This window comes from Capra hircus, chromosome 1, assembly GCF_001704415.2.
Source record: "Capra hircus breed San Clemente chromosome 1, ASM170441v1, whole genome shotgun sequence".
NCBI lineage: Eukaryota > Metazoa > Chordata > Mammalia > Artiodactyla > Bovidae > Capra > Capra hircus.
The window spans coordinates 151,803,830-151,830,542 of NC_030808.1; the positions used below are offsets into that span (position 1 = coordinate 151,803,830).

The 26,713-nt window shown below is 43.7% G+C and overlaps 1 protein-coding gene across 2 annotated transcripts in view; it reads right to left on the reverse strand.

Annotated features, from left to right (window-relative positions):
• Window positions 1-26,713, reverse strand: part of COL6A5 (collagen type VI alpha 5 chain) — a 163,937-nt gene that overhangs the window by 110,990 nt on the left and 26,234 nt on the right. For both annotated transcript variants that reach the window (XM_018052941.1, XM_018052932.1), the window contains exons 2-8: window positions 25,645-25,740; window positions 23,435-24,025; window positions 19,112-19,744; window positions 12,887-13,447; window positions 7,687-8,241; window positions 4,827-5,402; window positions 1,482-2,057 (exon numbers count right to left, since the gene is read on the reverse strand). In XM_018052941.1, coding sequence (XP_017908430.1) covers window positions 1,482-2,057; window positions 4,827-5,402; window positions 7,687-8,241; window positions 12,887-13,447; window positions 19,112-19,744; window positions 23,435-24,025; window positions 25,645-25,711 — 3,559 coding nt within the window. In that variant the 5' untranslated portion in view covers window positions 25,712-25,740. The remainder of the gene's footprint in view (window positions 1-1,481; window positions 2,058-4,826; window positions 5,403-7,686; window positions 8,242-12,886; window positions 13,448-19,111; window positions 19,745-23,434; window positions 24,026-25,644; window positions 25,741-26,713) is intronic.

Sequence of the window (26,713 nt, forward strand, 5' to 3'; positions counted from 1 at the left end):
TCAGGCTGGCCTCGTGTGTGTGTGTGTGTGTGTGTGTGTGTGCGTGCTTACATATCTTCTTCATTTAATGAGGACATATTATGATGAATATAATTATAAAATAGAAAATATTTGGATCGTTCTTAGAGTTTACTTAGTCCAGAGGCCATCAACTCAGTCAGCAACAAAGGACAAGAGGGTCATGTTATCAAGTCAAGTGGGCAGTGGGTGAGAAAGTGAATGCAGAGCAATGACCCATCTGATCACCATTCACTTCCAACTGAGAGTCACCATGTGCAAAAGGGGGCCCAGTCCGGTCACACTGTCTGATTTTTTCAAAGAGAAGCCTGAAATCTACATTTTAATGCAAAACCTAGAGTCTGTAAATACTATCAACTAATTTCATGAGATCACAACACCAAGAAGGACAAACTCAATTCAGCAGCGAGTTGCTACTTGGTCACCCATGACCCTGTCCAGTTGCTCGTCTTACACACGAGGAGATGGTGAGGCAGGGAAGCTGCTGCTGCTGCTGAACCAGAGCCAGAACCCTGGCTTTCTGATTCCAGTCCCGGACTCCTCCACCACTGTCATCTGCCCCCAGTGCGCACCCCACCAGACAGCTTGGAAAAACCAATGTGATTTGTAAAAGAACTGGCTTCCATCATAGTAAGTCTAGAAGCAGAAGGCCTGTGGGGAATTTCTGCTGTTGCACAAATTCCACAAAATATCCTTCACTGATGCTCTGTCCTCCCAACTCCCAGTCCCAAGTGTACAGAACCTGAGTCCTGCACACAGCTCTCAGCTGGAGCTGAAGAATGGCATCCCCATCAGATGGACCACAGCTCGCATTTATTTTCTTCAGTCCCAGACCACATGACTCACTTTCATGATGCACCTGGCCTTTGCAGCCATCAGCCCTGGTGACCTTTGGAAATTAAATAATCCCCAAGGCCAATTCAAATCTTTCCTATGTTATGATTACATGAATGCCATCATTCAAAGAAGAAAATGTACCAGACATGTGCTGATACAGTTGACACAGACAGACACGTACACAGATGTGCACACACACTCACACATACTGAGTCCCTTACAAGATGGTTCAACAAAGTTAAAATAGGAAAAAGTAAAATCAGCAAATGTTTTTTACTTACTTCCTGTGGGATGCAGGGAATTGCTCTGGGACTTCCGGAAGCAGAGAGGATAGAAATAGAAGGCTGAGTTTCAAGTGTTAAGAAGAATATAACCCCTGGATTGTAGTGGAGGAGAGGGCTGACCTGGGCATACAACCCAGGGCGTCCTCTGGCCTCTGAACCCTTTCCCCTGCCTCTGAGGAAGGCTGGCCAATCCCAAACTTTTGGAAACAGAGGAGACGCCTATTCTCATTGCATATTATTCTAAACCACATCCTGTTAGGTTCACCCAAAGACACCCTGGGAAATGGGCAACCAAGAAGCTGCAATCAAACGAAAGCAAAGCAGGGGCGAAGGAGCACTTACTGGTTTTCCCGCAGCTCTTGCAGATTTCACGGACCATTCTTTTTTTCACATCCACATTCTTTAATTTATCAAAGTCTTGAAAAGTGATGATTTTTTCAGAACTGCCCGTTATCGGCAGGAGCTGTTCCTTGTAAACATCTCCTATGCCCAGAGCCAGGATGCAAATGCCAGCTTCCCTCAGGGCCTCCACTGCCTTTGATACATCATAGCGGGGAGCCCCAGATGTGATGACCACCAGAGTCTGAGGGACACCAGCGTTCTTCCTGCCACCAGCGGACGGCTCAAACATAACGCTCACTTGTCTCAGGGCCAAGTCTATCCGCGGACGGCCCTTGCTCTTGGTGATAGCTTGAATCCGAGACTTCCATTCGGTTTTAGTCAGAGAGTTCTGTAACTCGATAATTTCTTGGTAGCGGCTCCCAAATTGGGCCATCCCAATTTTCATCCTCTGAGACGGAATGTCAAAATTATCGATTAAGTCCGACAAGAAAGTTGTCATGGTAACAAAGTCTGAATCAGATACGAAGTCAGAGCCATCACAAAAGAAAATCACATCAGCTTCTGGAATGTTACAGACTGCAATTGAAGAAAAATAAATCACTGATTGTCCTCAACAATCATTCTAAATTTTCCCTTCACTCAAATATTTAATTGCTTCTACTAAATCCTCACAGTCATGGCAAACTGAGACAAGACAACAGATGAGAGATCACAATTGGCCCTCAAAGAGAAGAGAAAGTAGTGCTGAGGAAAAGGTTCATAGGCTTTGTTTCAAATTTAATAATTTACATGATACATCTGAAAGGACACTGAAAGCTACTCTGAGAAAGGAAGGAAGAAGTTTGACCAGATTGACTATAGTCATTGAAAGGTCATTGCAAAGGCCTGAAATCCATTCAACACCCCCATACCGGAACATCCACCCAAGTTGACTGCCACTGTACTCAAGTGCCATTGGTAAATCTGTTATTATTAATGCCACCACTTTACATTTGTGCTGAAAATTATCATTTTAAAAATGTGTTTAGCATACTACAATGGTTAATATTCATGACCACTTTATGAGGAATTATTCTGATCTTAGGTAGAGAAAAGGAATCCAGTGTTTAAGGTGCCTCAGAATAGGCAATCACTCTCCAGTAGAGCTGGTATCTGGATCCCTTTTATCCTTAAATCCATCACTTTTTTCTACTACAAATTGCTTTAATAATATCATAGCCCATATATTGAAATTTCATGGACAAGTGCTAGTCAACATTGGTTACAGGGTTGTCCTTCTGAAGTCCCATGTGACATGACCCAAAACGAGGAATGATCTTTTACGCTCAGTTTCCATCAAATGCAAAGGCTGGGATGGGGCTGTACTAAAGTGCTCAGTGAAGGTAACTGAGATGATGGGGTGTGCATCGTGGACTTCTTTTCCCTCTTCTGCTTCCCCCTCTTTCCTTCAGAGCTGTGCCCCCCCCCCCCCCAGTAAACATCTTGCATCCAAAAGTTAGACTCTATTATCTCAACATCTATCTCAAAACTCCGGCTTGACACCTACCTCCAAAAGTAGGTGTGGGAGATGAGAAGAAAGCAGTCCACAAGGAAAAGACTCTAGTCCTACTAATAGTCCTAGATTTGGTGGGGATCCAGTGATAAATAAGAGTCCCAGCCTGCCCAATGAACTCAGTCTTGTTACAAGGACAAATAAGGAAGCAGCAAGCATGTGTTAGATGCTACCATCAGGAGAAATAGAAGGTGCAGGAGTCAGGGGGCACAGCAGGGGCACTGATGTGTGCTGGGTCAGAAAACTGGCAAACAAAACCTGAAAGGTGACAAGCCAGCCAGATGCAGCCAGGGGAAGCCGTAGGCTGGTGTGTTTGTGCTGGGTAAGTGATGCACGCGAAGATGAAGGGACTTCAGGATGACTAGAGAGGCTGTGAAGCAGGGGGCAGTTGAGGTTGGAGATGTCAGCAGGACCTACTTGGAACTCGGGAGTTTAGGGTGGCTCAGAGGTTAAAGCATCTGCCTCTAATACAGGAGATCTGGGTTCAATCCCTGAGTCAGGAAGATCCCCTGGAGAAGGAAATGTCAACCCACTCCAGTATTCTTGCCTAGAGAATCCCATGGACGGAGGAGCCTGGTGGGCTACAGTCCATGGAGTTGCAAAGAGTCAGACATGACTGAGCGACTTAACTTAACTTCACCTGCCATAAGCTGCAGTGACATGGCCCAGTTTGTATTAGAAAGATGCCTTGGGGACAGTCATGTTTTCTTAGAGAGGATACCCACATTCTGTATCTGAAACCAAGAATCTGAATTTATTGCTTACTTAAGTAAAGTGGGGTTGTGGAGATCAGACGTAGTTTTACTCAGCCCAGTAAATGCTGGTCTGACACAAGATTTGGGAGGAGGTTTTGTTTGGAGTTGGATGATTTCACAGAGAAGGGAGTGGGTCAATGTCAGTGGACAAACCACGATTTGTGTTGGAAACAGAAGTAGGTTTCAAGCTAATAGAGAGGAAGGAAGGGAGGTGGAAAGGGAAAAAAGAAGGAAGTCGGAAAAAGGGAGGGAAACAGAAAGAAGAAAGGAAGCTAGCTGGTTGGTTGATGCGTTTGCCATGTGGGGAGGACCAGGCCACTACCTGGGAAGGATTCCAGGTTTCCAAGGAGGCACAGTGATGCTCCTAGAGGGCGGGTTGATCTCCGCTGCTTTTAGGTCAGGTGGCAAATCTCACCCCTTGCTCACTCAGACATGATGCCTCCAGCTTGCCCTACCCCAGGGGTATCTCCTGGTTCAGCTCTGACCCCTTCCCTCCTGGTTCCTGGAAACTGGTCTCTGTTGTCCCATTCAATCCCACTCCTGGCCTTGATTCAGAAAAGCTCACAGCCCTGGTTGGACTTCCAGTGGTCCTACAGGGTGCTGACAATCCCACTTAGAGGGTCTTGGAACTTTGAAAACAAAAGTCTATCTGTTTAAAGCATGAAGCTTTCCACTTGAGTTTGGCCTGAACCTGATACAGAGTAGGTGCATGGAGGCCATCAAGCAAATGCGCAGCACGGGCAACCACGAGATGAGGACGGCTGAACAGGGCGCTAGGAAGAGCGAAGGGAAGGGAAAGGAGAGGCCTGACAGCAAGGGACACTTCTGCAGACTTCTCCTACAGCGTCTTCAGTACAGCAGCGAAGGACCTTTAGATCTTGCTGAATCAAGAATGCATTTCTCTCAGAGATGAGAAAACCGGCAGCCTGAGGAGAGGAACGTTCAGCCCATGCCATCTGGATGACGGGAAGCCAAACGTAATCACTTATTTTTTGCATAAACTTGTATTGCTACACCAACTTTAAAAGCACAACTCACCCTCTTGCGAGTTGTTACACATACTGTCTTGCAGAGGCAGGTAAATATCTTTCAGTTTGTCAAAACCGCTGACGTGGATGGTGTAGTTTTTATCCCCTGCCATGGTCTCCAGTTCCACTTGGTCAGCCGCACCTACGCCCACTGCGTAAATGATGACGCCTTTGTTTCTTAATTTTGAGGCCGCCTCACCGAGCTTGTTTCTGTCGTGAGACACCCCATCCGTGATAACGATCAGCATCTGCCTCACGTTTTGCTTGATACGGCTGCCGTGCTCCTCTGTGAACAGGTCGTTCGCACGCTCCAGAGCCTTGGCGGTGTAGGTCCTTCCCGCCGTATCCCTGCGCCTCCTCAGATGCTCGACGATGGCTGGTCCACTCGAGTACTTGTTGAGGTAGAAAAGAACCTCGGGGTCATCTGAGTATCTGAGCGCTCCGAACCGAACGCGGTCCAGGCCCACGTCTGATTTCTTCACCAAATGGATGGTGAGGTTGATCATGTTTTCTTGGTCCTCGGCGTTGATGCTGCCTGAGTGGTCCAGCACGAACACGACATCTAACTGCTGAATCCGTTTACAATCTGAAAGCAGAAGAGAGCAGGCGTGACAGACTTTTGAACTGCGTTCTGCACAGACGCCTAGAAGGGAAATCAGTTATGTGTGCCTTGTACCTCTCACGTGCCAGACACCTCACCGCTCTTAGGGATGACTGATGCCATTTTAAAGAGAAAAGAAACTTCAGGCTCAGAGATGTTCCCCTTGCCCACATCACGATTCTAAGAACACTGGCGCTCCCATCTATGATGATCAGAGAGGAGCACTCCTAACTCCATGATCAGATCAGCGCTTCTCACACCTCCCTACTCTGTTCTGCTAAACCTCTTCAGGCCGTTTACAGCAACGTTTGCCAAGCAGGCTTTCACCTGGAAGGGAACGTCAGGAGGTGAGTCAAGTAGTACAGTGGTGAGCCACGACCGGTTCTTGCCAGACTGGCCTGCATTTTTGAAGGGCTCGGGGGCTTAGTGTACAACCTTGGAGCTTCTGTCTTGCCCCTTCAAGCTCCAGCTGTTGCCTCAGCTTCCAGTAGATTAATTTTCCTCTGTGCTCCATGTCTCTTCACGTTCATTTGTGGCCCTTCCTCTGACTTTCCCAAGCTGGAGCCCAGAAAATCCCAAACAGGGGAAGAGCTAAGGCACTTGTCACCACACCCTAGCCCCAAGCCCTCCTCCTCCTTAGAAGCCAAGCACCCACTCTGGGTGGGCCTCCAAAGTATGGGCTTATTTCTACACTTTTCCTCCCCTGAGTAGCTTAAGCACATGCTTCCCAATGGTTCACCCTCTACCTGCCAACCTTACCTCCAATCCTTATTTCTGGCAGTGAGATCTCCAAGTTTTCAAGGATCATCCATCGCAGATGAGCCCAGGCCATGTAGGAAGAATGACTCGCCATGATTTGGCAATGAGTCATAACTCAATACATATTTATGAGTTGACTTGATACACATTTATATATTTACCTGATAAATTTATAAACTGAATGTACAAGTCAGCTAAAATTCTACCTTATGCTATAGACAGGGCCTCCACAAACATGACATTTCTCAGCGAAGAGAGGCCAGGAAGACCCCTTTGGATTTCAAAGGTGGGGCTGTGGCCTTACTGTGAGCCCTTCTTAGAATGTCTCCACAATCCCAAGAGTTTGGGAATTACTGCCATTCATGGAGGAAGAAGAAAAATTCCAGTTAAGCCTTTCCAAGAGAAATCTTAAGGCCATTGCCTAAAGCTCAGTTTACACTAAGAGATCTTACTTGTTAACCTTCTGAAATTTTCACACACAAAATCCTGAATAACAAAGTCCAAAGGAGGTTTCTATTGCCATAGGAACAACACACAACAAACTGACTAAGGTTTTGGTTTGTTCTATTAGTTGTAGCCAAAACACAGATAACAACAGCACGTGATAGATTTAAAAGTACTGGTGGTGTTAGCCTTACATGGGAATTTACAGCAAGTTCTGACACAAGTCATTAAAATTGATGGGCTCAAACCTAAGGTTGCTTAATCCAATTTGAAAAGCACTATACTTTGTCAGATAAAAGTGATAATGCCAAGCGATCACTTTAAGGAAAGTAACAAATTAAAATTTTCCAAAAGGATACGTATATGAACAGGCAAATGGAAACTCCTTAGCTGAGAGAGGGTAAGAAGACTAATGTAAGGAATAAAAATATACACTGTATCTTTACAATACAAAGAAGGTGCAGAGTTCTGCTTTGGATACTGGACTTAATTTAACTGAGAGGAAGATGGCTGTATATTTCTAATTACACATTCTTACGTGTACATACTTAACAGTGGTTATAGGTAGCCAAGAAACAATGTGGGAGAATCATTTGGGATTAAAAACTTACTGGAAAATCTAGGTATACAGGTATTAAAAAGCTGGAAATTTAATGTAAAATTCTGAGACCTCCTTGGTATATGTGGCTTCCTGGTGGCTCAGCAGTAAAGAACCTGCCTGCAGTGCAGGAGAAGTGGCAGGAGCCGCAGGTTCGATTCCTGGGTTGGGAAGATCCCCTAGAGAAGGACATGGTAACCCATTCCAGTATTCTCTTGGTATGTCTATTTGAAGTCATCAAAATCAGACTATATGTTGCCAAATTAGCAGACAAAACTGTTATTCTGGAATATCCCTGGGTATTTCACACAAGTATACAGCCCTGAGGTCATGGCTTTTAACGTAGCATAGATAAGTCCAACACTTAACACCAAAGTCCAGTTAGAGGCCAAGCCTGGAGTCCAAGTGTCTGTCCACCCCACTATAAAGCCAACAGCTTGCATCCTGAAGGATAAGAGGGTCACTTACCATGAAGAGCACACACGCGGAAGATGAGTTTACTCTCTATTGCCTTTAGATCATCGAAGTTCTCGACGTGGAAGATCAGGCTGCCGTCCCCACTGATCTCCTCTAGCTGCGTCCTGTTGGCCCCGTACACCCCCACGGAGAAGATGACCACACCTTTGTCCCGAAGAGCTTTTGCGGGGTCTCTCACATCATCCTGGGCTTCTCCATCAGTGATAAGGATGAGAAACTTTTTCACCACTGGGCGGCCCCCCTTGGACTCGGTGAAGTATGGATCCACAAAGGTTATCGCACTTCCAGTCAAAGTTCCCTGACTGATGGGGGTCATGCTGTCTATTGCATCAGAAATTTCTTTTTGTGTAAAGTATTTGTCAAGCTGGAATTCTTCCTTACTATAATCACTGAATTGGACTACACCAACTCGGCTTCTGTCTCCACCAATCTGAATCTTATCTAACAGGTTTTTCATGAAAGTTTTCATTTTCTCAAAATTTTCAGGTCCTATACTGCCAGAACTGTCCACCAGAAACATGATGTCAGCCTTCATGCTTTCACATCCTGCATGTAATCAAAAAGGCCAGAAATATACCAGGTTGGCATGGTTATCAGAATATGTAAGAGACAGTAAAGCAGAAATAAATACTTTAATCAGTAAATATCAAAAATTAACTCAAGCAACTACCACTGCATTTGAAAATTTTATCTGCTTCTTTTGTAGTAGTCTGCTGACTAGAACCCTAAATCAGAAATTCATTGAAGATTATCTAAAACTTTTCAAAGAAGAAATGCAATTTCTAAAGTATATATTCATTCCCTCACTTATGCATGCACTCATTATACAGTTATTCATAATTCATAATTCTTTTTTTTTAAATAAAAGGGGAGGGGGAGCCGAAGGATGTGGATGGCTGGACCAGAGCGGCCTTCCCCTCCCCGAGATCAGGGGCGCCTCAACCACTGGCGAGTGGGGCTGCAGCCTCTGCAGCTGGATTTCCCACTCTCATAATTCATAATTCTTGAAGTGTATGAAATGGCGAGCATCAGGCCATGTGTTAAGGATGCCGTGGTGATCAACAAAGAAAGTCAGAGAAAAGTAATCAATTTTGGCACTAATATGACTAATATTTCAGGGTTTAATGTGTATTCTTGAAGCCCAAAATTCTAAGTAACCTTTATATAGCATTTTTTTCTGGGATAATTTAAAGCAATTAAAAATATCAATATTAGAAATTGGGGTGAAAAGTTTTTACTAGAGATAATAAGTACATTAGTAAGCACATATCCATTCAACAGGGACTATTACTTTATTAATACATAAAATGTGTTGATATGGACTGGAAGTGGGCATATATATGCATATATATAGTGGCTCAGATGATAAAGAATCTGCCTGTAGTGTGGGAGACCCAGATTTGATTCCTGAGTCTGGAAGATCCCCTGGAGAAGGGAACAGCTATCTACTCAAGTATTCCTGCCTGGAGAATCCCATGGACAGAGGAGCCTGGTGGGCTACAGTCCATGGGGTCAGAAAGAGTCAGACACAACTGAGTGACTAATCCTTGCACTTCCACCTCATACATATCTGTACATATATACACACATAGATCAGTTTCTATAAGCCATGAAAAAGTGCTATTAATTCGTGTGTGTGTGTGTGTGTGTGTGTGTGTGTGTGTGCGCATGCATGCTCAGTTGCTTCAGTCCTGTCTGACTCTTTGAGACCTTGTGGACTGTAGCCTGACAGGCTTCTCAGTCCATGGGATTCTCCAGGCAGGAATCCTGGAATGGCTTGCCATGCCCTCCTCCAGGGCATCTTCCCGACCCCGGGATGGAACCCACATCTCTGGCATCTCTTGCACTGAAGACAGATTCTTTACCATTGAGCCACCTGGGAAGCCATGTGTGTGTACATATGTATATTTACATATGTATACACACATATGCACCATAGTACATATATATATATAGCATAAATTGTAAGCATGTTGTCTTTAGCATGTATCTCCTTAGTCTTAACCCCTTCTTTAGTTATCACTGCCATTCTCTTACCAGCCCCTTCCTCAGTCCTCACAGAATCTATCCCATACTTTTTGTATATGACCAGTTATCATCCACCATAGAAGAACTAAAAAATGCCAACTATTTTTTTTACTTTCTTTTTTAAAAAATTTAATTACTTTCAATTGAAGGATAATTGCTGTATAGAATTTGGTTGTTTTCTGTCAAACCTCAACATGAATCAGCCATAGGTGTACATATATCCCCTCCCTCTTGAAACTCCCTCCCATGTCCCTCCCCATCACACCCCTCTAGGTTGATACAGACCCCCTGTTTTAGTTCCCTGAGACATACAGCAAATTTCTGTATGTTTACTATTTTTTAATAATTTATATGAGGTCCACAGGAACTTCCTTGGTGCCGCAGAGCTAATGAACCCAAATGCCAATGAAGGAGATGTAGGTTCAATCCCTGAAGCAGGGAGATCCTGTGGAGAAAGAAATGGCAACCTACTCCAGTATTCTGGCCTGGAAAATCCCATGGACAAAAGGAGCCCGGCAGGCTAGAGTCCATGGGGTTGCAAAGAGTTGGACATGACATAGAGACTAAACAACCAGGAAAACAACAACATAAGGCCCAGTAGGGGGATTAAAACCATTTGAGATCGACGCTGCCCTGGGGCCATTTTGAAAGTTGTGAACAGGGAAGTTGCCAAAGACGTTTGAGGGTCTTGGCAAATGCCCGGTGCTGGGAAGTGTGGAATGCTCTCTTCCACAAATAACATGTCAGAGGGGGAGATTTCTACATGCACTCACTATCCACAGGGTCTACCTCCTCATCAAAAAACCATAGCTTTGACTAGATGGAACTTTGTTGGCCGAAGAATTGATGCTTCTGACCTGTGGCGCTGGAAAAGACTCTTGAGTGTCCCTTGGACTGCAAGGAGATCCAACCCGTCCATCCTAAAGGAAATCAGTCCTGAATATTCATTGGAAGGACTGATGCTGAAGCTCCAATATTTTGGCCACCTGATGTGAAGAACTGACTCATTGGGAAAGACTCTGATGCTGGGAAAGATTGAAGGCGGGAGGAGAAGGGGATGACAGAGGATGAGATGTTTGGATGGCATCACTGACTCCATGGACTTGAGTTTGGGTAAACTCCAGGAGTTGGTGATGGGCAGGGAGGCATGGAGTGCTGCAGTCCATGGGGTCGCAAAGAATTGGACACGATTGAGCATCTGAACTGAATTGAACCTTGTCATCTCCCACTCCTCTATGTCAATAAAAGAATTTCAACCAGGAAGATGGCCACCCAGGTAAAGACTACATTTCCCAGGCTTCCTTGCAGCTAGATGTGGTCCTGGGACTGCGGATTTCTTAGTAGCTATGAGGAGGAGTGATTTAACCCCTTCTGGGTCTGAACAATAAAACAGTTGAGCCTGATGAGATGCCCCTGGTCCTATCTCCCTTTCCACAAAGGGAAGATGGGGTGTGGAGATCCATCTTTGACCTACAGATAGTTACTATGTGTTGCAAAAGGACCTGCCTCTTTGCTAGACCTGGACTGCTCACCCCGGACAACTACACAAGAGAAAAACCATATTCTGTGTTGCGTGGAATGGGGCCGTTTTGCTAGAGCCTCTTAACCTGCCCGTGAATAGATACCCCATGCCTCACTCCATCCACGTCTTCTCTGAGAGGAATCCGTTTTTTCTCTAGGCCCCCCAGCTTCGGCATCTTGGTTTTTCTGCCTCTCTGTTCACCATCCTGTGGCTCATTTCCTTGTCCACAGTTCATCTCCTCCTTCAGGTGCGCCAGGGTTTGGGCACATGGACTGCAACTACTTGACAAATAATAAATATCCTGTCCCTCCTTGGACTGGTCCCTGCCTTTGAAAAGACCTAAAATGCAATCTATTTTATTTTTCCTGAAATCTTTTTACTTTCCTTGGCATCAACTCCAGGAAACATAAAGGAACTTGAATTCATACTGTTTCTAAGACATCCTGAAGACCCAGCTTTACTCCTGCCCGTAACAGGACGAGAAAGATCAATAAAGTTATGGCTTAGGATTTTACTGCCAATGTCACTTACTTGCTGGCTTATTTTTCTTTGGATTTTAGTGACTCAAAGAAAATTCCAGCACAGTTTCACCTTTGTAAGTTCAAGTAAAGTGAGAATCCTTTTCTTTTCCATACTGATGAACACCTTGACCAACTTTTACAATAATTACATTTTATGTAGCACTCACCATAGGCTAAGCCCTCCTCTAAATGCGCCACATGCATTATTTCCTTTAAGCTTCATAATAAGCCTGCACATACAGGACCAAGCCAAGTAGACGGTAAGTAACCCATTCAAGGTCCACAGCAGGAATTTTCACATTGTTCTTCCTAACTTCTGTTACTTAATTTTTAGTCAGAACAAAAATGCAAGTATGTGTTTGCATTATAAATAAAAATAAGCAGAGGTTACATATATACTTAGGTACACTTTCATAATAAAGAAATAACAGTTGGTATTTACTGTAAGGATACTCTGATGGAGGTACTGTCCTAATTTTATAGATGAGCAAGTACAAGTCTCAAGTAATGAAATGAGTTGAATCCTAACCCACCGAAAACCAGAGCCCGTTTTCTTTCCACTGTTCTCATCTGCCTCCATTAGTGTGTGTGTGTCTCTCTCTCTCTCTCACACACACACACACACACACACAGATATAGGGCTTCCCTGGTAACTCAGGGTAAAAGAATCTGCATGCAGTGCAGAACACTTGGGTTCAGTCCCCGGGTCAGGGAGATCCCCTGAAGAAGGGAATGGCAACCCACTCCAGTATTCTTGCTTGGAGAATTCCACGGACAGAGGAGCCTGGCGGGCTACAGTCCATGGGGTGGAAAAGAGCTGGACAAGACTGAGCAACTAACACTTTCACTTTCTCACTTTTTTTCACCTCCATGGCAGTGGGCTTGGTGAAGGCAGCAGCATCCTTAGCAGCCTTCTCACTTAACAGCTTTCAAGATGGCCTCAGGGCAGCTGTCCACAGAGGGATTCTCCCACCTTGGCAATTGGCTTAGAGTCAGGGGCTGAACCTCTTCAGCAAAACGTGAGCCAGACAAACGGTCACATCACTCCTCTACGTGGCCTATTAGTGCCCCTGAAACAACTAAGAAAGTACAGATAAGAAAGCCTTTTTGTTTTGCTTACCTTTCTCAGTGCAGATACTGTGAACAACTTCATTCTTGATGCTTTTTAAAGAATCAAAGTTCTGCCCAAAGCTAACCCTTTCCTCTTCCCGAGCAATTTGTTGCAGCTGTGTTCTGTTAGCCTTCCCGATACCAATCGCATGGATGGTGATATTTTCAGCCCTTAGTCTCTCAGCGGGTTCCAGGACAGCATCTCCAGACATCCCATCGGTCAAGACAATGAGGTGGCATGGTGCCTCATTCGTCCTCTGCTTCCTTCCCTTCCTCACCAGTGGCAGCATGAAATCCAGGGCTGCCCCAGTTAGAGTGCTGCCCTTAAGTTGCTTGATGTTAAAAACAGCCTTTCTTAATTTCATATCATTAAGGTAGTCATTGATATCAAATTCCACTTTCTTCTTATGGGAATACTGCACAGCTCCGACTCGAACTTTGTCTGGACCAATGCTAAACATCCTTATCACCGCCAACATGAATTCCTTGATTTGCTCAAAGTGTTTTTTCTGAATGCTGCTTGAGCCATCGATGAGGAAATAGAGATCAGCCTCTTTTGTGTCCAGACAGCCTGCAGAAAAATTGAAAACAGAAAGTACATTCTCTGTTAATTCTCTGGAGAGAACCTGGAGAGAACTTCGCAGGACGATTTGGAGAGGAGCCTGAGGCTGTGAAGCTGTTACAGGACAGAACAAAATCTGACTGCATGTTGGATCTGTTTCTTTTATTTTAGTTGCTTCTGTTCACTAAAAGGGTACTGTCTATACATAACGGCCTGCTTAGGGAACTCTGCCACCCTGCCTGGATGGTACGCTAAAGTGCCTTTGTTCAGGGAAACATTTCTGACTCTGTCCACATGTGAATGGCTGAAAAAAGAAGAAAGTAATACACACACCCCTCCTCCCTGAGTCTGGCCTTTGCAGGAGATGCTTGCAAAACTTATGATCTTTTTACTTTACTTCCTCACCTCCTCCCCTTTTGTGTTCTATAAAAGAACATGGCATCCAGGCCCCGTAAGATGATTATTTTGAGACATTAGTCTGCCATCTTCTCAGTCTGCTGGCTTTCCAAATAAAGTTGTTATTCTTTGCCTTAACACCTCGTATCTCAGATTTACTGGCCTATTGTGTATCAAGAGCAGAGTGAGTCTGGATTCGGTAACAGCTTCTGAAGAATGAGGACACTTCAGTTGAGGTCTGGACATTTCACTTAGCACATTCAGACCCATTTTCTCCTGTGAAACTTACCACGACCTTGTGAGGAAATTGAAACTGAGTGAGGCCCGGTCACTGAGGTCATGCAGTCAGTGAATTAAAGACTAAGAACCAGATTCCCAAACCTCCAGGCTTTTAGTTAAGATTGATTTTCTGATATTGACACCTGCCTGCATTTGTAATTTATGCCTTATCATTCCTTTGAGAAATGGATTCAGATGACCTTCTGTTCTTACTTCCCCAATAACCTCTTCTACCTGGAGCAAATAGAATAATGTATTTAAAACTAGAACCAGACCATATTACTCTTCTACTTAAATGATTTATCACTGTAGTTAGAATTTTTAAATGAAAAATAACACTAATATTTTCCTCCTTTTCTTTCTCATCCTATTTCTGAGTGAGTGAGTGAAAGTAGCTCAGTTGTATCTGACTCTTTGCAACTCCATGGACTATACAGTCCTTGGAATTCTCTAGGTCAGAATACTGGAGCGGGTAGCCTTTCCCTTCTCCGGGGGATCTTCCCAACCCAGGGATCGAACCCTGGTTTCCTGCATTGCAGGGGGATTCTTTGCCAGCCAAGCCATAAGAGAACTAGCAATTCTTTATCTTCCTCACTGTGTTTCAACAACACTGGGCTTCCTCTTGTAGTTTTGTGCCTGCCCTCTTTCCTGAAATATTCTTCCCCCCGAATCTTCACAGGCTGGCCCCTTCTCATCTCATGGATCTGTCAACTCAAACGTTGGTTCTTTAGAAGTCCTTCTCTTCCCCTCCAGCTAAAGCACATCATCATCATCAACCCCATTACCCTGCCTACTGTCTTTATGAGGCCCATTGCTTCCTGAAATTACTTTATTATTCATTCGTTCCTGAGCACAGCCTGTTTCCTGACACAGAATGTCAGCTCCCTGAGGGCAGAGACTTGGCCTTGTTTTCTGCTTCTGCCCAGTTCAGGCCTGGTACATCACAAGATTTCAACAGGAAATTGTAAATCAAAGAGCTCTCAATATTTTTCCTTTGTTGAGCAGATGCTCTGTCAAAAAGTGCTTTAACTTTCCTAACAGTCTCTTCCCTACTCTACTTAGCCATTTTTTAAATTGGGTAGAAGAAAAAAAATATACCTTTAAATTTTAGGTTAAGTGTACAATTCCCTGGTTGAGTATGTGAAAAGGTCTCTAAAATACAAGACAATTTAGTCTTTTCAGAAATATTTTCTTTCTTGATAGCTTGTTGGTAACTTATAGCTGTTGACACTACTTCAGGCTATGGGGAGTTGGCTCTTGAGAAATCAGAAACACTGAAAATAAGTTTGACTCTGAGAATTAAACTATGAAATCGACATATAAAGTACTAGGGGAAAGGTAAGCAGTTATCTGCAAAAGACAAGTGTGATCCCCAGACAGAAACACTTGATAGAGACCAGAATGAATTGATTTATATATCTAATAAAGAAAAGTGGTGATCAGTAATGAGGGAGAGAAAAATTCAAGTCCCAGGGGGTAACCATGGCAGTGCCCATCCAACCCATCCTGGAGCTGTGCCAGTCCAATACACTAGCCACTAGTCACATGTTCCTATTAACATGTGAACTTAAACGGCTTAAAATTAAATAAAATTTAAAATTCAACTCTTCAGTTGCAAAAGCCACATTTCAGGTGCTTAACAGTTCCATGTGATTAGTGGCTATTACATGGGACAGTGTAATTACAGAATATATCCATCTAAAAAGTTCAGTTGGACAGGGCTGAAGAAAAATGTGTCCCCTGGGGCAAGGTCTCACCTGCACAGTTATCTAGAGATACGGATCTATGTATTGGACTTTAAAATAGAATCATTCCCCTGACTAAACACCACAAGACATTTAAGTCATAAAACTAACTCCCTTGCTCTGATTCCACATCCTCCAGCAATCTTTTGCTTACAGCCTAGCTTCCCACTTGTATATATGTCTACAGGGAGAGACTATATTTCTCAGAGGAATATGGTCTCCAGTGTCCAGGTCCCTGGCACTATAGTTTCATTACAAAGATAATCATCCATCTTTTCTCATCCATCAGTCTCCTGGTTTGGTTAATGTGAGATTTTTCCTTGCTTTAATGAAGTTCCATTAAATAAATTGAAGACAGCGTCAGAGGTGGTGGCCACAGCAGTGACTAAGTCAGTAGAGATTGGCTGTCTGTTTGACCATTTTGAAATGGTAAAGCTGTCTCACTGCAGACCATGGCAAATTCACTGAGGTAGTGGTTCTCAGATATTGCTAGTGTGAGTTCATTGGAGAGCTTTCTAAAATGCCTGCCCTACCTGCAGACACTGAGTCATTGGACTGGGCCACTGAATTATTAACAATATCTCCTCAGGAAGCCCTGATAAATTCATAGTAGACACTGTGGGTGCTCCACCAATATCCCCTCAAATCCTTTACCAGGATTTTTGTGTAACCAGTTCCCAGCACGTTCATTTAAACAGCTAGCACCAGTATCTAGAGGTGGTTGGCTGCTCAGGTTGTTGAAATCCTTTTTGGTTTTTACTTGAGCCAGAAACGTCTGGAAATGAACATTTCCTCCTCTGTGCTGGAATATAAATTCTTTGGTTACACTGCCCCCTGACTAGGACAACTCTAAGGTTTAACCCACACTGTCTCTAGAATGGTTCGGTGGAATTGGCCCTCCATGGGACTTTGCTTACCATCTTGCCCTTCCTGGTCCCATATCCTCACTTCCCTACTGATCTCCAGTTTTCCTGGGTATATTTTTGATACATCAATTTTACGTGAATCCTTACCTGACATCTACATCTGAGGAAGCCAACCTAAGTCAGGTACCAATATTTGAGAGCCACTGAATGAATATGAAGCCACTTACTGAGGTTTTATGAAAGATAAGGCTAGCCCTTGTCCTAGCCTTGGTCCCATTTCTTCCCATTTAGAAATTCTATAATGGCAACAATAGTTTTTGTCACATAATTGTGAACTCTCTGAGAGGAACCACACTACACATCCCCTATGCCTTAAACTTTATACTACAGCAAAGCAGCTGCCACTCTGAAGGACTCCTCTCTGTATCACGCAGGAGGTAATGGGACACTGGTTCTTTGCTGCTGCTGTGTAATGTATACACACAAAAGGAAAGTCAGGGCTGGCCCAGGACTGGATCCTTACACTTTCAGCTGACTAATGTGAATTTAAAATTAACCTTTAATACGATTGGAGGACTCTTTTCCAGGTGGGTGCTGCCAAATTTGAGTCTAATTATTGGAAAGCGTTTTATTGCAGGGAAATGTGTGAAGACAGCAGAGAGCTCAGAACTAGATAAACTCGAGGTCACATCAAGTATGTTTTGTCTGTCTGTCCTGGCACCTTTGAAAAGAACTTGGTAAGGCTATAGCAGATTCAGTTGTGGACAAAGATATAAGTATAATGAGGATCCCTGCTAAGATTTTCATAAGAGCAGAATACTGGCAATGACCTCTATATCCAACAATTTAGGATATATCAAACAAATTCTGTTATACCCAGAGGATGGAATATTATTACTCCCAACCTAAAAAGAATATTGTCAATGAATATTTAAAGAGGTGGACAAAAGCTCATGGTATAAGGCTGATAGAAAAGGGACTACGGCATATCATCCTGATTATCCCTAACATCCATTCTCTCTTCTCAGCTAATTTAGGCCCTAGTAATTTGCCGAGGTACTTGGCTGCCCCAAATAAAGATTACATTGATGAAGAGTGATACGTGACTAAGTTCTGGCCAATGAATGGGATGTAAGCAAAGATGGTATGTGTAATTCCCGGGAATATCATTGAAGAAAAGGAGGGGGAACCGTGCCTTTTCCCTCTCTTTCATCATTCTAGTTGCTGGATGTGAATGTAATGCCAGGAGCAGTTATCTTGGATTATGAAACTGGGAATAGAGACCACAAACAAGAAAATAACTTAGACAGTGACCCTGGTGTACCATCCAGCTCTTTATACCTCCCTCAAGGACTTATTTGTGAAACAGAAAATCATTTTACTGTATCTAAATCACTGCTATATTTTTTCCTTTTGCTAGTCACACTCAGAAGTAATTGTAAATGATACAAGTACCCAACAGTGTTTTCCTGCATTCTCCAATATGCCAGCCACCAGCATATGGCTGTTAAAATAAAAATAAATTAAAGCTAAGTTAAACTTAAAATTCATTTTCTTCAGTTCCACTAGCCACTTTCCAAGTGCTCAATAGCCAAAGTTGGCTAGTGGCTGCCTTACTGAACAGTGAAAACAAAGAACATTTTCATCATTACATAAAGTTCTCTTCAACAGCACTGATACCCATGTTACATCATTTTTTTTTAAATGTGTGTGCATGTGTTTGTGTGTCCATGAGCGTCGAGAGAGAGAAGAGACTAAAAGATAAGAGAAATGTTGAGAATGGCTTTATCTGAAAGATAAGACTACAAGAGATTTTATTTTTTTTCTTTATGTTCATCAACACTATTAAACTATTTTATAATTACAATTTTTATATTTTATCCCAGTATGACTTACATGCTTAAACATCCATTGCAATCATTTAATAACGTTTGGAGAAGGCAATGGCACCCCACTCCAGTACTCTTGCCTGGAAAATCCCATGGATGGAGGAGCCTGGTAGGCTGCAGTCCATGGGGTCACTAAAAGTCGGGCACGACTGAGTGACTTCACTTTCACTTTTCACTTTCATGCACTGGAGAAGGAAATGGCAACCCACTCCAGTGTTCCTGCCTGGAGAATCCCAGGGACAGGGGAGCCTGGTGGGCTGCTGCCTATGGGGTCACACAGAGTCGGACATGACTGAAGTGACTTAGCAGCAGGAAAGTCATAAGGTTTGAAAATGTATAAAGTGAAACCATCACCATAATCTAGCTTTAGAATATTTTCATAACCCCCAAAATTCCTTTACCCAATTACAGTAAGTCCTTGAGCCTGCCCCTATTCCCACCCTTGACAACTGCTCCTATTACTTTTATAATATGAAAAGTATTTTTTTTTAAACATACCAGTTTTATCAAGTTCCATTTGTTCAGCACGAGTCGAGATTTGGGACCATATTTCATTTTGGAGCTTTTTTAAGAACTTCTTACTGTAATTATCCAAGTCTGCATAGGACCGCAGCATGGAGATGGTCTGCTGTGGAGGGTAAGACACTATTTCTTCCAACTGGGTCTTGTTGGCCCCTTCAATACCCACGGCAAGCACGGTTACATCCTGCAGCCGGAGGTCGAGGGCCACCTCACGCACGCTGTCGTCCGATGGCCTGTCAGTAACCAGGACTGCTATTTGGGGCACTCCTTGCGCCCGCCTGCTGCCATGTGATGCCGAAAAGCCTTCCCTCCTCAGCTGCTCAATGGCAGCTCCAGCAATGGATCTCCCAGCCCGCAGAGAAAGCTTCTGGATTTGCTGCTGAAATTCAGACTGGGTTGTGCTCGAGCTCAGAAGAGAAAATGTCTTGACTCTGTCACTGTAACTCATAAGTCCAAGCCGCAGGCAGTTGTCTTGCACATCCATGGAGGAGGTGATGTTCTTCAGGAAGTTCTGCAGGAGCCTTAGATTCTCTGTGGTCCCAACGGCCTCATCCACCAGAAACATGAGGTCGGCAATCGAATCTTTCTTACAAGCCCTGGGAAAGGGGACTATGGAGAGAGAAAAAGCAGGTAGGTTAGTACAGACCCCTGGCTCAGAGTGAGAAAGCTGCTGTATAGATTGTCAGACATCATTAGGGAAAATGGAGGGAGTCATGATAAATAGAATTAGCAATTTTTTGCTGAAAAAAATACAAAAATTCTGAGCAAAATTTACACTGGCCATTGATTTCAGAGACCTTGAAACGCTATCCCCTATCTGAACAATGTGTCTTATTTTCCTATCACATCCCATCACCATGATCTTCACGACCAGCGTCACCACCAGCATGACTACCAGCACCTCTACCAACCACCACCTCCAAATCCACCATTACCAGTATGAACTACCACCACTTTCAAATGCTGAGATATAGGTATGAGTTCATGGAAATATCTCTGATTTCAGGGAGTTCTTACTCTATGGGGAAGACAGAAAAATAGATTATATTAGTTCAGACCATAATAAATGCTAACAAGGAGAAGAAAACAGGTGTCTCAAATGAGCTGCCCTATGTTGGCCATGGGGGGTAAGAACTCAATTATCTGAAACATAAATAAGTTAGGGAAGGCCTCTCTGAAAGGATCACATTTAGGTTGAGAAAGGCAAAGAGAAAGATTCAGCTACACATTGTTTGAAAAATAAAAGAATAATTCTGGCAGAAAGAAAAGCAAGAAGTAGAAACGAGCAAGACGCTCAGAGTAGCCAGAGCCAATGAGTGAGGGGAATGATGACTGATGAGGTCAGAGGGAACCAGGTCCAAGCATATGGGACTCACATGACCTTATTTACATCTTTTAAATATCACCCTAGTTCCTGAAGGAAGACAATGAACTCATTAAAATTTACTTAAAAGTAATTGCCCTAATACAGGAAATAGAGAATGGTTCTTGGGCAAAGATAACAAGAGTACTTTTGATACATGAATTAGAGATAGAGTGGACTTGAGGATAAATTAGATATGTGTTGGGAAACAAAAAGAAAGTGTTGAAAGCACCTAGGTTTTTGACATGAACAACTGAGAGGATGTTGGTTGTGTCTTGTTCCAGGGTAGGGGAGATAGGGGGAAGAACAGGTTGGAGGGAGGAGTCAAGAGCTCTGTTTCAGACATGCTGAGTTTGAGATCTATTGAAGATGCCAGGTAAGCAGTTGGCTCTATAAATCCGGAATGCAGGGGAGAGTATATCACATGCACAGAAAATACCCACTCCAGGCACAGATGAGGGAACCATAACTGTGATAAGTGCAGCTGAGAGATAAGCTCAAATCTTGCCAAAAACTACCCATAAAATAGTGAGCTCTAGAAGCCAAAAGACATATCTTATTTATCTCTATCTCTCCAGTACCTGGTACCTGGTAGGAGCTCAGAAGTATTTGTGGAATTATAATTCTCATAAACCTCCTAATGTACTCTGAACTGCCCCCCCCCCCCAATTATATGGCTAAAACAAACTTTCCACATGGTCTGCTCAGCTCAGCATTTATTTGCAAATAGCTATTACAAACTGTTTGTCAAACTCCATACAAGTCATATCACTCATATCATAAGGCCAACACTATTATCCTCAATTTATAGGTAAGGAAACTGGAGCTCAGAAGTTAAGCAGCTTACTCAACGCCCTTAGCAGCCAAGCCAGGCTTTGAATGCAGACTCCAAAACCCTATTCTTAACCTCTAGGCTTCCCTGGTGGCTCAGATGGTAAAGAATCTGCCTGCAATGTGGAAGATCTGGGTTCAATCCCTGGATCAGGAAAGGAATGGCAATCCACTCCAATAGTCTTACCTGGAGAACTCCATGAACAGAGGAGCCTGTGGACTACAGTCCATGGGGTCGCAAAAAGTCAGACATCACTGGGTGACTAACACTTTCATTTTCAAAGGGAAGGATAGCATCCTGACAAGCAACCCTTGTTGAACCATATACTGCTATGAAATAAATCAGGAGGAGTGAGAGAAACACAGTCAGTACCCAGAGCCTTCTAAGAAGGTGGTAAAGCACTACTGTCATGGAGACCTCAGGCTATCTACAGGATTGTAAAATCTCCAAGATTCCCAAGGTGAAGGGTCACATTTCATTCATGTGCTTAGTCACTCAGTCATGTGCGACTCTTTGTGACCCCACGGATGGTAGCTTGCCAGGCTCCTCTGTCCATGGGGATTCTCCAGGCAAGAATACTGGAGTGGGTTGCCACACCCTTCTCCAAGGGATCATCCCAACCCAGGGATTGAACCCAGGTCTCCCGCATTGCAGGAGGATCTTTACTGTCTGAGCCACCAGGGAAGGGTCACAGGAGGGTTTTCTCTCTAGGAGGAGAAGTACACGTGCTCTGAGAACTTGCTATTTCCCCCAAGGCAGGAGGAATGAAGGATGGGAAAAGTGGAGGTAAAAGTACTTCCTGGTGCTTCAGAGGCAACACTAACTGTGACAGAGCCTGCCCAATACTTACCCAAACCCATTTCCTCTTCTTGCTCACAGGACTAGACATAGTTCCCAGCCTTACCTGTAATTAGGTGTTGCCATGGGGCTAAGATCATACCAAAGAAATGTGAGCAGAATGTGTGCCTCTTCTAAGCTTAGCCCATAAACTCATCCCATAGGTGACCTTCCCTCTTTTTCCCCTTCACCAGTTGCATACCAATTCCCAGGGCACCTCGAAAGTAATATTTGAAGATGGAAGAGCCATCACAAGCCTAATTCTTTGAATAGAAGCAAAACAACTGGTCAACCTGAGCACTAATCCTGCAATGTTACAAGAGAAATCAATAAACTTCTTATTCGGGAAGTCTACTTTTTATTGAGGCACGCTGCTGCTGCTGCTGCTAAGTCACTTCAGTTGTGTTCGACTCTGTGCGACCCCATAGACAGCAGCCCACCAGGCTCCCCTGTCCCTGGGATTCTCCAGGCAAGAACACTGGAGTAGGTTGTTATTAAGGCATAGCCTGGTCTGATTACAAAATCAGTCCATAGTGATATCCAAGGAATTGGTGAATGAGAGCAGGAAAAAAGTTTCAAGATCATTCCAACTTTTATATCTTACAAATGAGGGTGCTGATGCAAGGCTCACAGAGACGACATCACTTCCTCAAGTTCACAGCCAGCTAGTGGCATTGTCTGCGTCTTTTTGACCTGAGGCAAGGGCACTTTTTACCACACCAAGTGGCTTCCTTGAGTCTTAGAACTAGATAGCACCTGCTGAGAATAGCCTCTCATTATCAACTGAGTGCAGAGGCAGCCAGGAAAATCCATTTGCTAGAAACTCTTTCTACCTCACTCTGGATGGAATGACTGGACCCCCCCAGCAGGGCAGTATACTCACTGGGCGCCTTCCATGAGTGCGCTGACCTGTTCCACCTGCTTATCAACACTGCATGCGTGGCTTCCTGTCTCACATCACCCTCTCTCTGCTAAGGCTTTCTAGGATTACCCCCTAACTAAACTATCTGTACTCAAAGGTCTTCTGTTGGGAGGTCTTATGGAGAACTTTCCTAAGACATAAATAGAGCATTTTCCAAACGAGAAGCTGTGGTAGTCTTCTTTTAGCTTTAAGAGATCGGAATGAAAGTTGATGAGAAGGAGGTCTTCTACATTTCTGCGTGAAATAGAGATTTCTGGTGGGTGGCACCTTAGAGATAATAGGAGATGGCTTTCTGGGTCAGATTGCATGGGGGTGGGACACCTCTTCAGCCAAGGGCCTCCTTACCTTCTATATCAGAGTGGGCTGCTCCATCTTTGTACTGAGCTGCATCCTTGAGAATCTGCATCATGTTCTGGGAGAATGTGCTGAGGTCCCTGACCGTCCGGAGGCTGTAGTGGAACTGGCCCGTGGCCATGGCCTTCAGGGTCTTCTCGGATGCCCCCTGCATCCCCACTGAGACGATCCTCACCCCATCTTTGCGGAGCGCTGCGGCGGCCTCTTCCACAGCATCTTCGGACTCGGCGGAAGCCAGGACCACCAGGATCGGGGGAAACTGTTTCCTGTCCCTCCCGCTTGAGAAGTAGGCCCTGTGCACCTCCTGGAGAGCCTTCCCAATCCGCAGGGAGCCCCCCAGGAACCCGTAGTTCTTCTTGAGGTGGTTCAGCATGGGGCCCCTGCTCTTGAAGGTGCTGAGCAGGAACTCTCTGTGGAGCCCATCGCTGTACTGGGCCAGGCCCACGTGGTACTTGTCAGCCTCTATGGGGAGGCTGCTGATCATCTTGTTGATAAAGGCCTTCACAAACGGGAAGGACTTAATTCCCAGGTGGTCGGAGCTGTCCACCAGAAACACCACATCAGCATACTCAGGGCCTGGCCCTATCAAAATAAGATGACGACAAACACAAGTAAGGTGATGGTTTAGCCTTGATATTTTAACCACATCTCCTTTGAGATTATGTCCTAGTGTTAAGGGTAACTCAGAATCCCAAGGAAAGTGTCTTCTGGAGGTCAAACAGAGGAAACTGTACTTGCTTATGCTAAAGTGTCAAACAAGAGGACTTCTGCAATGTTAACAACAGATTTTTTCTTTCACAACTCTGTGCCAAGGCAACCAACTGACATTTTTTTTGTTGTTTGGTTGTGGAACCCCAAACAACTTGATATTATACTAAAAGAATAAACAATGTGATGTCAGGAAGTTGCCAAGTGGCCTGCGGATTAAAATCAACTTTTATAATAGTATCAAGCAAAGAAGCAGCCGTCTTGCGCTGGAGATCACAGAGGCAGGTCGGAAACGGGAGCTTGATTGAGGGGAGGCAGAGGAAGAGAGGCAAGGTGTGGCTTGACTTGAGGAGACTCTGGTACATTCCTCACACCAGAGCATCCCTCTTTGGCTCAAGAGGGATGGCTTAGTGGTAAAGAATCCACCTGCCAAAGTAGGAAACACAGTTTCATCCCCTGCTTAAGGGTAAACAATTCGCTTGTCAATCCAGGAAACAGGTTCATTCCCTGGGTTGGGAAGATCCCTTGGAGAAAGAAATGGCAGCCAACTCCAGGATTTTCACCTGGGAAAATACTGAATGAACAGAGGAGCCTGGCTGGCTGTGGTCCGTGGGGTCACAAAAAAGTCGGACACAATCTAGCGACTAACAGGAGTCAGTTATCAGCTACAGACCTTCCCCAAGAATTGGAGAGAAGGATTGGAGGATTACAGCCATAACCTCCTGGGTGAGGTGGCTCTGGGAAAGCCAAGGGCAGTTCTCCTGAGAAAGTGAGGTACTGCTGTGAGACACTGTAGGCAATATTCACAGCAACTAGGGGTGGGGAAGTGTATTCATACCTCATAAAGAGAGTCTGGACAATGGGAAAAACCACCAGTGTTGACTCTAGCAGAAATGGTCAGCCACCTCCACCCTCCCAATTAGTGATCTGCTCGTAAGTGTTTAACTAAGCAAGGTATTTCTTTAAAAGTGACCCTGATATCAGGAAATCTGAGGGTGGCACAGTGCAGAGTTAAAAATATTTCTTTGAGTGATGTTTTTATAAATACAAAAAATCTAGCTTTCATATTCTACATATATATGGGATATGAAAGTTTTATATTAATTATTATATACATATAATTTCCTCTGTGGGGTTCCTTTTTTTCCTTTTCTTTCCTTTATTAAAGCCAAGTTGCAAACTGACCTACAAAACAAATGGGCTGACTCTATTCATAGAGACATGGAACATCAGGACTTCAGAAAATCAGGGAATAATTGAAGTTTTTCTGGCCAAGTGTAGCATAATTCATGGCTTTTGCACATAGCCTTCTGTCATCTTTGAAAGCTTAAGTACGCTCAACATTGTATATCACCAACTACAAATAAATTCCGTCTACCTCAATTTTTCAGTAAAGAAATCCATCCCTTGTTTCTATTAATTAAAATAAAGATTTGTTGAGACATAAAAATATTTATTTTCCTAATAACAATAAATATAAAATATACTGGTACCTGGGCTCTGATATGACAGTGTTTTCGTCCAGAAGAGAGGAACAAATATAATTAGCAGGATCTTCATTTTGTTAGCGAAGTATTCTTGCTTTTATTCTGTAAAAAAAAAAAAAAAAATGTTATTTACAATATGAAAAACATTGTTTTCGTATTGTAAAAGCAAAACATATAGTTTTTTAAGATATATTTCTTAAAGAAAATATGGTTTTCTTGCTTTTATTCTGTAAAAAAAATGTTATTTACAATATGAAAAACATTGTTTTCATATTGTAAAAGCACAACATAGAGTTTTTTAAGATATATTTCTTGTGTATTTCAAGAAACTATATTTCTTGTAAAAGCAAATATAGTTTTCTTGCTTTTATTCTGTAAAAAAGTCATTTATAATATGAAATATATCATTGTTTAACAAGAAATAACTATAAATAACTGAGAAAATTGAGTTAGAACAAGATACACTGTAAACACTTTATTTGTCAAAGCAGTGTCAGGGGGGTTTAAAACATTCATCAAGTGAAAAGTGTTAGTTGCTCAGTTGTATTTGACTCTTTACAGCCCCATGGACTGTAGCCTGCCACGCTCCTCTGTCCGTGGAATTTCCCAAGCAAGAATCCTGGAGTGGGTTGCCATTTCCTCCTCCAGGGGATCTTCCCGACCCCGGGATCGAACCCAAGTCTCTTGCCTTCTGCATTGACAGGCAGATTCCAAGTCTCCATTGCAGGCAGATTATTTACCGTCTGAACTACAAGGAAAGTATTCATCAAGTGTTTGAGAGTTTTTTGAAAATGTCTCTGTGTGTGTGCACTTGCTCAATTGGGTCCAACTTTTTGCAACCCCATGGACTGTAGCCCACAGGGCTCCTCTGTCCATGGAATTCTGGAATACTGGAGTGAGTAGCCATTAACTTCTCCAGGGGATCTTCCCAACCCATGGATTGAACCTGTGTCTCCTGCATTGCAGGAAGAGTCTTTACCATCTGGGCCACCAGAGCAGCCCATTTGTTGAAAATTATTCTAATGCTAATGTTTGCTGTGTCCTTACCATGGCTCAGATATTTTTCTTAGTGTTC